At 33.6% G+C, this 15054-nt stretch overlaps 1 protein-coding gene across 1 annotated transcript; it reads left to right on the forward strand.

Moving 5' to 3' along the window:
- The first annotated feature begins 547 nt into the window (after nt 1–547).
- LOC122584844 (DNA topoisomerase 2-binding protein 1) lies at nt 548–12783 on the forward strand. The gene is made up of 18 exons (XM_043756909.1): nt 548–927; nt 1077–1119; nt 1713–1834; nt 3339–3446; nt 3736–3880; nt 3979–4070; nt 4514–4607; nt 4741–5221; nt 6065–6207; nt 6405–6507; nt 6635–6752; nt 8989–9156; nt 10299–10589; nt 11056–11451; nt 11531–11584; nt 11877–11968; nt 12044–12134; nt 12368–12783. The coding sequence occupies exons 1-18, from the start codon at nt 736–738 to the stop codon at nt 12461–12463; spliced, it is 2829 nt and encodes a 942-aa protein (XP_043612844.1). The 5' UTR covers nt 548–735; the 3' UTR covers nt 12464–12783.
- The last annotated feature ends 2271 nt before the right edge of the window (nt 12784–15054 follow it).

Below are 15054 nucleotides of genomic sequence, written 5' to 3' on the forward strand. Positions count from 1 at the left end.
ACGCCTGCCACCATCACCACCCACGTCCGCCACCACTCTCCTCCACCTTAAATCGAAAACTAGTATGTTCTTTTCTCTCTTTCTTCTTATTTGTTTAGTCAGATCTTATTTACATGGACCCAAATAATGATAATTAATGACACCTTAAATCAAATTTTATTTTGGTATATCTAATCTATCAACTGTACTTACATAAATTTGATATATCTAATTAATTAAAATGATTTTGATTCATTATATGTGATTTGATGTTTAATGAAGAAGATGTCTTTATAATGTTTATTCTATTATGATCCAACAGTAATTATCAAACTTAAGAAATTATCATTAAGAAATTATCACTATTGTCGCCGCCTGTCATACTTATCATCACTGTCGTTATTATAACGTTGTATCGTCCGAACATATGGCTATTATAAAAAAAAATATATTAAACATTTTTGAAAAAAAAATGTAACACAAGGTAAGGTATTATTTAAACAATATACACAACATAAACCATTTTCAGAAAATACTTAACCCCAAAGATAAAACCTACAAATTTAAAAAACCCAAAACCCAGGTGTTACTTGCTGAATAGCATTTCCATCTTGTTCACCAGTAGTAACCACCACCATCTTTTCCGACCACCAATCCTCCGTCAGATGAAGGCGGCGGCCGCCTTCAGAGAAACCACCACCACCTCCACCTTCTGAATTACTCGATCTGATTGAATTATTAGTTAGTTAATTAGATATGAGGAATACTACTACGAAGACGACGACGTTCAATGGAGCGAATGTATTCATGTCTAGGAAGTTAGTTCCCCCCGAGATTTTCGATTCTCTTCACGACATCCTTAAACATAACTCTGCTTCTGTCTACTTATGTTGTGATCCCTCTCGTAACGGTCCTAACGATTATCACATTATCTCCTCTCGTGATCATGTATGCCGCTATATATATATATATATATATATATATATATATATATATCCTTTTTTAGGGCAAATGACATATTTATATAAAAATGTTTTTTTCTAATATATTGAAACAGTGAGCTAGTGGTTATAAAAGTAATTTGTTTTCTTTGGCAGGAAAAGTTCGACGATTTGCATCAGAAAGGTTGTAATTTGCTTGGTATGGTTGTCACCTTACTCTCTCAGGTTTCTTGGTCTTTGTTTGTTCATTTAGTTTTGCGTACTTGAAGCATACGGAATGGTTTAGTTATTTTGAAATTTTAGAATATTTTCTTTGATTAGGAATCATGAGAGTACCTATTAGGTAGATGATACTCCTACATCCGCTTATATATGATATTATTATATTGTATTACTATATAGCTAGCGTTGTTACTTGAAGTGGTTCGATTCCCCTGAAGTATATCCTCTAGTGAAGTATGCTAAAAGAAACACATGAGAAGTAGGTGCAGGCCGAGATAAACTTGAACATAAGTAGTAAAGTAAAACGTGACAAAATGACAGTATATGACTTTTTGAGCTGCAACATTTTTTGTAGGGTGTGAGTGGAGTAATTAGAATATTTTCATCTAGGTTATTTTAGTGATATGTGAATATAGGTTTTTTTTTTTTTGGAAAATGCTAATGGATTAAATTTTACGGCATCATAGCAACGTGTATTAACTCAGAGGTGCATTTGACATGTCGGAAGAACTTGTGTTAGTTTGTAAGATATGATGATGTGTTACAATATGCTACTTCTACCTTTGGCAGGTCCTCAATGTGTGTTTTTCTGTGCAAAAGAGCACAGAGAGCTGCCAAAACAAGGATTCACTTGTTGTCTTGCGATGGATGGAGTCAAAATACTGGCTTCTGGCTTTGAACTGGAGACAAAGGTTATATTCTCCCAGTCCCTACTTCCTTTTAGAATTACTGCGTGGGAATTATATAGGATTTTTTGTGGCTCTTCTAGTAATATCTGTTAACTCTGTTCTTTTATTTGTGGAAAGGGGACACACACATACACATATATGTATATCATGTGTTGTGCTTTCTGATATTTTTAGGGTCCTATTAATTCTCCTTACTTCTCTCTTGAGCATGAGCGATATTGGTATCTATAGCTTGCAAATAGCTTGAGACATATTATAATGGTATATACACAGTTAACTGATTTTTTCTACTACCTTAATTCTCCACCATTTGTCATTGAAGTAATATCTAATTTAGCTAACGTAATATTATATGATGCGACTAATTAACTAGATATATTTTTGATCATAGCATATCAGTACTCCCTCTATTCTAAAGTTAGAGACAACTAGTCCATTTTGATTTTGGCGATACTGGAATGACTTGGAAACCTGATATACTAATTGGTAAATAGCTCAATATCAATTTTCAAATAGCCTAACTATATATGCAAAACATATCTAAATAACTTAAAAAATATAAACAAAGAATAACTTTTACATGATGGACACATCAATAGCTTTATGATAAACTCAAATGCTTCACATCCATAGTACACCCTATTTGAAAATTTGAGGCCAAGCTTGAGGAATAATAGTCTGACTAAACCTTTGCACCTTATTCTGTAACTTAAAAAATGAAAGTTGCATGTGTAGTTGTTGGATGTTACAAGTTTGACTTTTGAAATTAGTATGCTGATAATTATTTACTTTAGTTTGATAATTAAATGATATCAGTATGTGAAGCTACGCGAGGCCATGAATTTAACACAAATGAGGTAGTATTGAAGTTCATGATAGATATTTTTTGTTTTTCACCTGGGTAAGTTCTACTTTTCTATTGTTTTCCTTCCTCACATGCACCCTTGGACTCATGAACTTAAATGTCATTACTCATAAGTAAACTTGAAACCATCAAGCCACAAATTGTTCTTGGTTATCATTTAACCGTAATTTCCTGGATTTGGACAAAGCCCTCTCGGTTGACTTCTATCATTTTGTTCTTGTTACCCTACCACAAGCTTTCAGTTTGTTTAGTTGGTGGTCCATTTTGGAGGCCTGCATTGTTGTTTTGTGATTCCTGCTCAGCCTGATTGGGGCCAGGTTTCTTCGAAATTCTTCGCTTGTAGAAATACCTTTGGGCACAAATGAAACCTGAAATATTATCTGATGCCTAGGTTTTAATTAGCTTGACAGATATATATAGCCATTGTATATAGACCAGATTTTTAAATTGAATAGATATACAAGTGTTAAGTGTTAAGATTAGGTGTCTTTTCTGTTTTTGTCTAGATCTTTTTTATTTTATATGATCTTTTAATTCAAAAAGGTCGAATGCTACAGTCTTTGAGGTCATGTTCCATTTATTATTGGAATTTGATGTCTTGCCCATGTAAGTGTATAATAATTTCTTTTAAATTTTTCATAGATTGAGATTGAGAAGTTAGTGACTGCTATGGGGGGTGTGTACCAAACGAAAGTATCATCGGATGTTAGCTTTGTGATTGTGAAGAATGTACTAGCTGCGAAGTACAAGGTATGTGTTCTATTTTGCACATAAATAAATACCTATAGTTTTTCCTTTTTGGCCTTTTAAGCTTTTCAAGTCTGTACTTTGTAATTATATTCAATGTGCATCATGTATGCCTTTGTAATTATACTTACCAATACACATGCATACATTGACATGCACATATCTCTTTCTCTGAGCACAGAAGTACACACGTGTGTATGCGTTTTTGTTAGTGCAATTTTTTTGCCATTTTAATGCCAAAAATTATCAACCATGTTGAGTCATCTATGTTTCTTTTGTACATGTTTTTCAGTGGGCATTGAACACTTTGAAGAAACCAATTGTCTCAGAGAGTTGGCTGCACCAGTGTTGGAAAGAGCATCGTGTTGTTCCTCATGAGTCATACAGAGTTCTTCCATTTTCTGGGTTGACTATTAGTGTCTCCCAAATTCCGTTAGGTTGACTAGCCTGAAATATACTTGAGCATTGGGACATACGTAATAACGTATGCTTTTCCTCTCATGTTTGACTTACATGTTTAATTAATTATTCATAGATGAACGAAAGGAGATGGAAAAGCTTGTTCTCCATAATGGAGGCAAATACTCTGCTGAACTGACAAAAAAGATCACTCATTTAGTTTGTGATATATCCTTCATTTTAACACGCAAGTAGTTTTAATGATAAACATCATTTTGTCATTAATGCTTTTTAAAGGCTCTTAGGCTTATCTCTGGTTATATATACTGTAGCTGTGACTTCCCTCATATGTTGAATATGCCATATTTATCTTATTACGATTAGTGTCATTGTATGTGTGTTTTATGGCAAATTTATATTTATGTTACTCCCTTGTTCCTAAAATAGAGGTCCACATTAGTGTTTTAGTTTTACCCATAATAAATAAATAATTGTCCACTAGCGATTACTTGATGAAATTTTATGCATTTCTGATCACTCTATGCCTTTTCCATTATAGTTGGCTTATCAGCTGTAGGTTCATCATCTTTTTAGATGCCATTTTCTGTGTTTATGTTGCATTACCTTCATTTAGATTGTCTCAAAACTAGAGTATCCTTAACTACAAACACGCTACTGAAAGTGACAAATATAAGGCTGCCAACAGATGGGGCCACATTCATATTGTCAGTAGAGCATGGTTCCATCAGTCTGTCGCTAGAAGAGGTAATACTTTACTTAATGGCCACTTGAATTGTATTTACATTCTTACAGTTTGATATCATGATTTAATGAAGCTTATATGAGTAGTGGTCACATACTTATTACTTTTATTTATTTCCCTGTCCCTAAAAAATAGCATGCCTAAATGAAGAGTCATATCCTGTCCAAAGAACCCCTGCCACATCTACGAATAGACAGAAAAGTTCTATAAAGGTGCAGCCAATCAAGAATAATGCTATCACCAACTCACACTCTGGTCCGTGTTCTATGACCCATCAAGAGATTCCCTGTGATAGGTTTTCAGATGCTGAAATGGAAGCAACTCTTTCACAGAACATGGCTTCTACTATCCCAGATGTTCCTAGTCATGTCAACGAGGAGTATGCACCACCTTGCATTCAGTCAAAAAGTACTGTGAACCCGGAGAGTTGTATTGCCAAGGACTCTCAATCCGATGACAATGATTTATATTTGTTAAATTGCAAAATTCATCTTGTTGGTTTTGATGCCTCTGAAATGCGTAGACTGGTCAACATGGTTCGCAGAGGGGCTGGATCACGTTATATGTCTCTCAATGAACAATTAACACACATTGTTGTTGGGACTCCCTCGGAAACGTAAGTATTATTTATGATAATTACATAACTTATAGTTTTAATAAATTGTTTATATATTAATGTACGAAATCCAGGTGCACTATTGACATCCATATTGATGCTACATCGTTTAAGCCTTAAATACAATAAGTTAGTAGGTTGTTTATATTACACATCCATATTGATGCTACATCGCTTATTCCTTAAATACAATAAGTTAGTAGGTTGTTTATATTACTAATGGAAATAATCACATAAACGAAGGTTGATGTTGTGAGAGAACAAGGTATTGTTCTTTCGCATTCCTTTCCGTACGTAGATTCTTTTGGATGAAGGCTGTCAGCATGTGATTATGTTCAGAGCTTAAAATTATGATTGCTAATTCTGATCGTGCATTGTACTATTGTAGTAATGGTACAAACCATATATACTATCAAGTTATTTCCGCTGTCTCACATATTCCTTGCATTATTATCATTACATTTAGGGGATAATTTTGGGTGAGACACGAATATCGAGTTACTGAGTAACAGGGTACATTGAGTTAGACTCTAGCATTATAGTTCCGGGAACAATTTATTGGGAAGCAAATAAGCAATAGGATAGGCAGGCAACAGCAATTGGACTTGGAAGCAAGGGTGAGAGAGCCCTTGTTTTAGAGTGCAATCTGATACGTAATCATATGCTCCCAAGTAATGGGAGGAGCCTGCAGCACATGATTACATACAAGTTAACAAAATAACTCTTCTTGATATCCTTAAGAAAGAAGGATAATCTTAGAATTTTTAAATTCATCTATTGCTGAATTTCAATGTCGAATGAGAATAAAAGGGTAAATCTATTAACTTACTGTGACTTATGCAGTGAGAAGAAAGAAGTGAGAAGTCTCTCCGCTATGGGTGTCATCAGTGTGGTGAAAACAGTATGGCTTGAGGATTGTGAACGTGAAAAGAAAGAAGTTCCCGTAGTTCGGAGACATGTTGCTTTTGATTTGCTCCTCCCAAAAGGTATGGTATCTAATAATATCTATCGGCTCGTCATGTTACTTAAATTTGTCAACATACTTAATAATCATGTATAAAGGATTAAAGGTGTAATACTATCTTCTTGTTTACACCATTATATTATTTCTATAAACGATATGTTTCATTGTTTTTTCCCCTCAATTGTCTGTTGTTGACTAATTGCATTTCACTATTTGAAGATTCTGTATCCTTTAGCAAGGGATCTGTAAGTGCAATGCCTAGTCTGAAACAAGCAAGCCTGTCAACCATTCAACCAATTTTGCCAACTTATCGGTCTCAGAGGTATAAATATTACAGTTTCATGTGTCTGGAGATGAGAAGGGACCTAAAAGTCACCATGAACACAAAAGCTATTTTTTAAAGCTTTCGGTTATGAATTTAATAATAAGAAGTTTTTTTGTTTTGGCAGTTGGACTGAGGGTCAACAGAAAGTACAACATCGCGTCGGCAACAAAAGCCAGGATATTAAATCAAGTGTCTTTAAAGGGAGATCTTTTCGCTTTTCCAGTTCCTTCCCTGATGTTCAAGTAAGCTTATCCTCTTCACTCTTTGTATCTTTGCAACATATACATCAGCTATAGACTTATAGTTATAGAGCATATGGGCTAGAATATTAATGCTTTGTAAGTTGTAACATGATGGATAGTAGCTGGGCATATATAAGTATTAGAAAGTGTGCAGGATGATCTTCTAGAATGTTCATTACATTTTCCTTGGTAACTAATGTATGCTTAGTACATATGCGTGTAGTTATATCCTATGTTATCAATTTCGGTGAAATTTCACCTTCGGTGGTGGGACATAATTTCAGTATTGAATTTCGGTTTATATATCGTTTCCGAAATTTTCGGTGGTTTTGACCGAAATTTGACCGAAATACCACCGAAATTTCTGAAATTTCGGTGAATTCTGTTTCAGCACTTCCAGGTTTTATCTTTTACTCTTATTTATGTTATATATATATAAATACATATATAATATTAGAATTACCGAAATACCACCGAAAAAAACGATATTTCGTATACCAGTCCGTGACCGAACCACCGAAATTTATGTCCTTGACTACTTAGGTTATATCTATGATATTGCAGTATAATGTTTTGGAAGATCTAGAAAGTCAGTTGAAAGCATCTGGATATAAAATACAGTAACTTGTGGTTTATGTAAGCTACTGAATAAGTTAGTTGGTAGGTTGTTGGCACTCTATTATCTTTAAGCTATTCGTGTGACCTTGCTGTTTTATATAGGGCTAATTGCTTGAAAAGTCTCTAAACTTATCACCTAAACCTTTTCTGGGGCTCGAACAAAAAAAAGTTCTATTTGAATCAAGGAAAACGGCTAAAATAACTATTATGGGGTTGTGACCTGCATATGCTGATGTGGACTCTAATTAGCCGGTCATAGCTTTCTTTTTACACCTTGTTTGTCACGTCCTTTGCCATGTGGATTTTGTTTATTATTTTTTTGGTTTACTCAAAATGCAAAATAATGTACTGCTACTGTTTTCAAAATGGAATTGAAAGGATTGGTAAAAAAAAACAAATCAAAATCCCATTTTAAAATCCAAATCCCAACTTGCTCTTGATCTTGAAATCCAAATCCCATTTCAAAATCCAAATCCCAACTTGAAATCCAGATCACTTACAGTAACCCAGTTGCATATCAAGATCCAAATCACTAATAAATTAATGTTATTCCAATCTTTACCCCCAATTTTTCCATTCAGATTCCGGCCAAATCCATAGACGAGCCGCCACCCAACTTGCCGGAAAAACTGGAAAACGCTACAAAAATAACCTCCACCCTCATGTAAGCAATAAAAAGCAATCATCTGACACCACTTCAGCTGCTACCCTCACATCGCGCCGTCGCCGCCGCACCACCTGAAGGTCACCACGGCGCCGCCGCAACGATATCTGCCACAGTCTTTCTTGGTTATTTTCTGTTTCTAGCAAAACCCACCAACAATAGGATCTGGGTCGGTGCTATCGATCATCGAATTCTGTTTGGATTTCAAGAGGGATGTTATCAGATCTAGTTGTTTGTATGTATTTTGATCTGTTTTTGGGATGAAGGGGGCGGCTGTTGGGTAGTTTGGAGAAGAGGGTTTGGTGGATAGATAGACATTGTTTGTCAACTTGTCTTGTACCTGATTTTTGTAAGGATTAGATATGTGAATTTGCAATTAGTAAAAGCGCTCTTGGTCGGTTCAAGCATGTGGAATCCATCAAAAAGACTACAAGAGTAGTATATGAGGTCTTGCAACTCTTGAAAATATTCGTTGAATCACAAATCAACTTTCCTATTTTCTTCTTCTTTTTTTTGAGTAAATTTTTCAATGGATTATAGGGAATGTAAATTTTGGCAAATTAATGTTTTTTATTTGATTTTTGTTTACTATTTGTGTAATTGTTTTTAAATGAAAATGACATGGAAATAACATGTCATCAAAAACTGAAATAAAAATAAATAAAAATAACTTTCAAAATAAGTTTTTATCGGTTACTTACTCAAATCCCCACAATAGTTATTTTAGCAGTTTTCCTTGATTCAAATAGAACTTTTTTTTGTTCGAGCCCCAGAAAAGGTTTTAGTGACAAGTTGAGGGACTTTCAAAGTAATTAGCCCTTTTATATATAACAGCTTTGCTGCTTCTGTTTTATTACTTCATGTTAACAAAAAATTAGAATCGTTTTCCTTCTACAAATGTTATTTTCTTTTTGAATATATTGATGCTTGTAACTTATTAGGTTATTTGTTCAGAGAGGTGAAATTGTGGATTGGATTCATGAAGGGGGCGGTGAGGTGGTGGAAATTCAGGAGGAGAAAAGTGTTAATTACATTGTCGAATCCCATGGTGTTCTATGTGGTCAAAGCCAGTTTAATGGTGTTACAAATGTATCCTCTCACTGGATTAGGTCATGTCTACAAGTAAGTAAATCTAAATCAATAAATCTTCTGGTATTATATAAACATGTACCCTAATAAAGCATTGTGTTTACATAAATATATATTAGACAATTTTTTAACAAGTTTAAAATGTTATTGTTCGAATATATTTGTCTTATGTTTTCTGTTTAACCACGTCAATAGGGTTTCACCAATAGCATGCATGCATCGGTCCACATTTCACTATGCTTTTGCTTTGGTGAATAAACCCATAGAATTTATGTTTTAAGAATAATAATGTAAGTGTTGCTTAATATCATCCCATTTCTACCGATAAGATGTTATAGTATTGCAAATTATATTATATATTAAATGATAATTATTATGCATTACATAAAAACAGATATTTAAGAAAGTGTAGAATATAATCATTGTACTCGTATTTTTGAGTCACCGGATGGAAAGCATCAAAGTTCATAAATTTGCAATATCTGTAGGCCATAACCATATGCTTTATATGTCTGCAGGGATTAAGTAGACAAATTAGCAGTTCATATAGATATCAATTAATATTATTCAATTATGTATGCCTTTGAAAGTATTAAAATTTGGATTTTCTAAGTGCACAAGTTAAGAAGTTTTCTATTAACGTCCAATTTTTATATATAATTGTACTTCATCTGAATTATCTTATCTATAGTTTGAGTATTTAATCTTTATTTAGATTAAAAGGATTTTTTCGGAGAATAATGGAGTAATTAAAGCAAGGTCAATATGGGAAACGATAAAAATAAGAGATTGTTAATTAGCATTTAATGCTTTATAAGATGCGCGCTTAGGGTAATTAACTCAACACTAGTATCTATTCGTTCTTCTATTGTTATTATTAGTTTGTTTGTTGCAACTGCTTTTCCAAATAACTGTTTTTATAGTATAGTTGCTCTTAGTTGAGAAAAGTCACATGCTAAAACCGTATAAACTGATTATTTCTCTCTCAAGTCTTCCAAACAGTTATTTTAACAAGGACATGCCGACATGGTAATCTGGGTGAATATTTGTTTGCTTATTTTCCTGTCTTTTATTGCTGCATGATCACATTTATTTCTCTCTTTGTACGTATTAGTCAAGTTTGCATGTATCACTTGTTGAGAGCGTCTGATAGAAGGTGAATGTTTTTGGTGAAGGATGGCCACTTACTTGATGTTCACAGTCACATTCTCTTTTCTCCACTTCAATGCAAAGTTCCTTTACCTGGATTTGAAGGGCTTCAGTTTTGCGTATCTCAGTATGAGGAGAAGCATAAAGAGCTACTGAGAAACTTATGCCATGTTCTTGGAGCAAAATTAGTTAACAAGTTGACCAAAAAGGTCAACTATTTAATATGTCAGTTCACTGAAGGTCCAAAGTATGAGGCTGCTTATCAATGGGGGATACAAACAGTTACATTTGAATGGATTTTGGATTGTGTTAAGCAGGTTTGCCACTCAAATCCTTTTTTTTCTTGCTGTACATAAATGAATATTCTGACCTGAGTTTTTGTCATTTATCTTCACCACTCATTATTAGTGGTTATATCAATCCATTTTCTTATGAATAGTAGATTTGGGTTGTATTTTATCTCAAAAAGTTCACTTAAAACAGGTACTCGTCAAAGGGGTTGAAACTTGAAAGTCACCCAAAGCCTAGCTTAGTGCATACAACCTCCTGAATTGTTTCTATTCAAATGTTAAAAGCTTTAAACCAAATATAATGCATTGAGATTAATTATCTGTAAAGAAAGTGGACAAAATAGTGTGTGCAGTGGACGGTTCAAACTCACCTGCTTCGTAATTCTCTTGTACCAAAATATCCCAATTTAACCCAAAGTCTTTTTAACCTTTACCTGACCTGCTTATCTTCTGGATATGCTCACAAAAAAATCCATGTTTTTCTTATTGGCAGAACAAAGTTGTTGCTTCTAGTCGATTTTTACCAAAAGAAGCTACTGTTAGTGACAGAGAGGCAGGGATGTGCACCATGAGCCAGTATCCAACTCAAGCAGTTCGAATGATTTCAGAAACTGGTGCATCTCAACTAACAAGTCAATCTCAGGACCCTAAAATGATTGATGGCCAGATTAATGATATCCGAGTAAGAGAGGAGTTAAAGAATACTGCCACGTGCAGTAAAAAGCCAAGGCTTTCTGAAGATGGCTGCAGGAAAGATCTACTATCTTCTGGATCAAGTCGCATAGATCCTGTTTACGGGAGTACTTTTACTGAAAATAGTGTGGAAGTTTCTAAATCAGTCCCTGATGTTGCTGCTGCTATTGAGGACTTGTTAGAACAGACAAGCAAAGTAAAAAAAATCATTTTTTAATGGTTCTTTGCATTTGCTGATTGTGAAATGGCCTGTTAATATTCTTTCTTGATTTTAGATTCATGACCAGAAGGCACCGGAGAGAACTGCCACTGATAACTATGTATCTGAGGTATTTCCTGATGCGTTGATCGTTTATTTCTTTGAAAACTTTTATGTGCCAGAGATGGAAATTTTTTTCTATTTGCCTAGGGGTTAGGTTCCTTCTCTAACGAGTCGCGTGTGTTTGAATGGGTGGAGTACATGGAAGTAACTTAAATGTGTTAAGACTCACAAGTTATATATTCAATCATAAAAGTTCACTTGTGTTTGATCCATTACCCAACCCAATCCATCTACCTGCCTGTTTTCCACCTTTGTAATATCTACTTTTGGCTAATCCTTATTTTTATGCTATAAATCAGATATTCGCATCTGATAGTTTAAGGCTTGGCAACGATGTTCAGATAGAGGATCCTCATTCTACTTTTGGGTTGTCTAAACACTGGACAAGGAGGTAACATCTTGCTTTCTCTGTAGATTGGCATTAGATCATCTTCCTCAGACTGGGTTTTGTATGCTGTTTTCGCAGGTCTAGTGAAACGGCAGACATTACCAACTATGGTGGACAGGAAAATAACGGCCTTAATGGAGGTTTCAGTGAAACACAAACGGAATCCCAGGTATATCTCTTGCTGACTGGAAACTTTGTTCATTTAGTTACTCAACTTCCATGCTTTTCAATTAAATCACTACATGGAGAGAATTTTCCTTTACATTTATAAACCACAAAGTGGATGCTTTTTTTCAATTGCAAGATTTAAGGTTGTTGATGTAAGTGTTAAAGTTCTGAAAGTGTTTTTATATAAATGTACTGCAATGGTCACCTCTTAAACATGGGATGATATAATGACAGGTTGTGAGTTATGAAGAAGATTTATCTGGAAGGCAGATGATCATAGACAGAGTTAGGACACGAAGCGGCCTCACTCCCAGCCCGTCCTTACCATGACTGTATCCAGATGGAGATTAAGTTAACATGCCATGACAGTACAGAATCAAGGACACCAGGTGAAGGTATGTATGTATGTCTAATGGAAGAAAAGATAAAAATGGGACCAAATATGTAAATCCATGCTTCTCTAGTCGATCAGTTTCGGTTAGATTTTGCTATTAAGACCGTATCATGTATTTGAGTTATTCAATTTTGAAGGTTTGTTTAATAACTAGTATAAACATAGGGAGTATAATGTATACTATCACCATTTTGTAACTATCACTAATCTATACTATTAAATATAATAGGATTGAAGTCTAGAACTTTGCTAGAAATTGTGAAACACTAATTTTGGTATTAAGTGGTTATGCTTATATCCTGCATTTAGCTCTATGCTTCTTGCATGACCTCATTTCTAGTACTTGTTTGTTCCATAAGATATGAAACGTTGAGCAGACATATACTCGATAAATGTTGAACTAATAACCTTAACGTCTTAAATGCCTGTAAACTGTGTGAATTTTGTGCGCGGAGTTAATTTTGTTAATTCATTGGTTCTTTCTTTTTTTTGTTTTGTCTTAATTGTGGGTGTAGTCTTTCAAATTTGAATCAATTAAGCAAATTGTTTAGAATTTACATGAAATTTCTTTGTTTCATTGTACATCATCTTGTGGTAGTATTGTTACTGGAACTGGACTTACATATCTTATGCACATTATATGATTTACTTGGGTCATGGAAGAAGCGTGGCAATCATGTGTGCTTTGTTGGTGACTCTTGGCATGATTGATGACTGAAAATATGCTGAGAAATTGATCCGATAAAAGCAACCTTATATTCGAATGAATGCTCTTCACCACAATGCCTTGGAAGAATGGTCAAAGAACCAAAATTCAAGTTTCTTTGGGAAATTTTATCATCGGATACTCCCCAAAATTCATACTGAATCATTTGGAGATGATTGTGTTTGTATTTTTCTTGGTATATATAAGAAGTGGATTGCATGGTTAACTTCAGGGTTTTTCTTATATGTATCTGAGGTAACACCCATAGGTCCGTGTTGAGATCTTTATACTAAAAACTTGGATACATTTGTACATGCACCAGTGTGAGTGATCCAAATTGAGCTATCAGAAATTGAGTTTGTGCTTTCTGTCGTAAGTCTAGAGGTGTTAATTTCAATCCATTTACATAAAAGTATTTAGATTATATTTGAGCTGTTGTTACTTAGATGGGCCTAAGGTGACCTGTAGAAAGTGACCTGAAGTATATTTAAATGCTTCCAAAACCCATGGAAGACGGCATTGGGCGTTACTTACTTACTTTACTTGTTTTCTGCTGTAAGATCATGTTCTTTTTTCAAAACCTTGCCTTCGTGAAGCCTTCAGTATTCAATCTCAGGCTTGTAAATGTACGCAATGTGTATTGAGACTATAAGTTTATGTTGCAGTATAGAAGGACTAGCAATATATTCCCTTGTAGATCTAAATTTTCCTCTTAAAAGGGATTTAAGGGATATTGTGGCCCTATAAATACTCCTCGACCATTTCGCTATTTCTTAGTATCAATCAATTGAGGAAATATTCCAGAAAACCTATTTAAAAATAGGGTTTTGTTAATGACAGCTTTTAGCCATTAACAATTAATTGGGTGCATAAAAATTTGTACCTTGCTGTTAGGAAAATCAGGGGGTAGTTTTTAATATATAATATACAAGTTTTTAAGCATGTAATAAGTTGTTAGTGACAGCCCTTAGGGCTGTCATTATCATTTTCCTTAATAATATCTGAATATTGACAATGGAGGAGAATTCACAATCCCAATGTTTCTCATGCCCATAAATTAAACGGTTTAGCTAAATCTCTTACTAAGCGATTTGAGTTAATCACTAGTCCAAAACTAATGGAATATAAACTTATATAAATTATAAAAGATAATTAAAATTATATAAATTTGTTATAAAAAATTTGTATTAAAATTCTAAATTTGTTATTTTTAATGAATTATTGTTATTGGTGGAGTTTTGATAAAGACTTTGAATTTAGGGTATTTCAGGATTTAAGTTTGATCTCTTACAAATGATTACTAGCTTTATTACATGAGCACAATGCAGGGGTAACACTATTTAATTATTATTATGCAAAAAAAATTTTTTATATAATTCACATTAAACGTTTAATAAAGATTAGTTAAAGTTGAGTTACATTTTTTAATATTATATTAAAATACTTTTTCTTTAAATATTTTTATAATCTTTATTATTATACAATGTGATTTTTGTAAAAATAAAATTAAATATCAATTGTTGCTATTGATTTAAAATATTAACTATGTTTTTATAGGGTACTGATATATATTTTGCAAATTTAAAGTATTTTATTAAGAAATAAAGAATTTTATAAAGCATCATAAAAAATTATTTTAAAATAGTATTAAATTTTTGTAGGTTACAAATTTTTGATAAATAATAGTGTAGATTACACAGATGATACCTGTAATTTATATAATATTGCATGTTTTATACCTCACGTCCAAGGAACTTTTTTTTTTAACGGCAAAGATGAAATTTTTTTATTTATTCATTTTGAACAGCAGTGGTGATTGGA

The sequence above is a fragment of the Erigeron canadensis genome, chromosome 1, assembly GCF_010389155.1.
Source record: "Erigeron canadensis isolate Cc75 chromosome 1, C_canadensis_v1, whole genome shotgun sequence".
In the NCBI taxonomy this organism is placed as follows: domain Eukaryota; kingdom Viridiplantae; phylum Streptophyta; class Magnoliopsida; order Asterales; family Asteraceae; genus Erigeron; species Erigeron canadensis.

Bases quoted from the DNA above. Each gene is read 5' to 3' on its own strand.
- LOC122584844 (XM_043756909.1), top strand. From the start codon at position 736: ATGAGGAATACTACTACGAAGACGACGACGTTCAATGGAGCGAATGTA. The intron at 4,608-4,740 runs GTAATACTTTAC...CCTAAAAAATAG, and splicing joins TCAGTCTGTCGCTAGAAGAG to CATGCCTAAATGAAGAGTCA. The intron at 11,969-12,043 runs GTAACATCTTGC...CTGTTTTCGCAG, and splicing joins TCTAAACACTGGACAAGGAG to GTCTAGTGAAACGGCAGACA.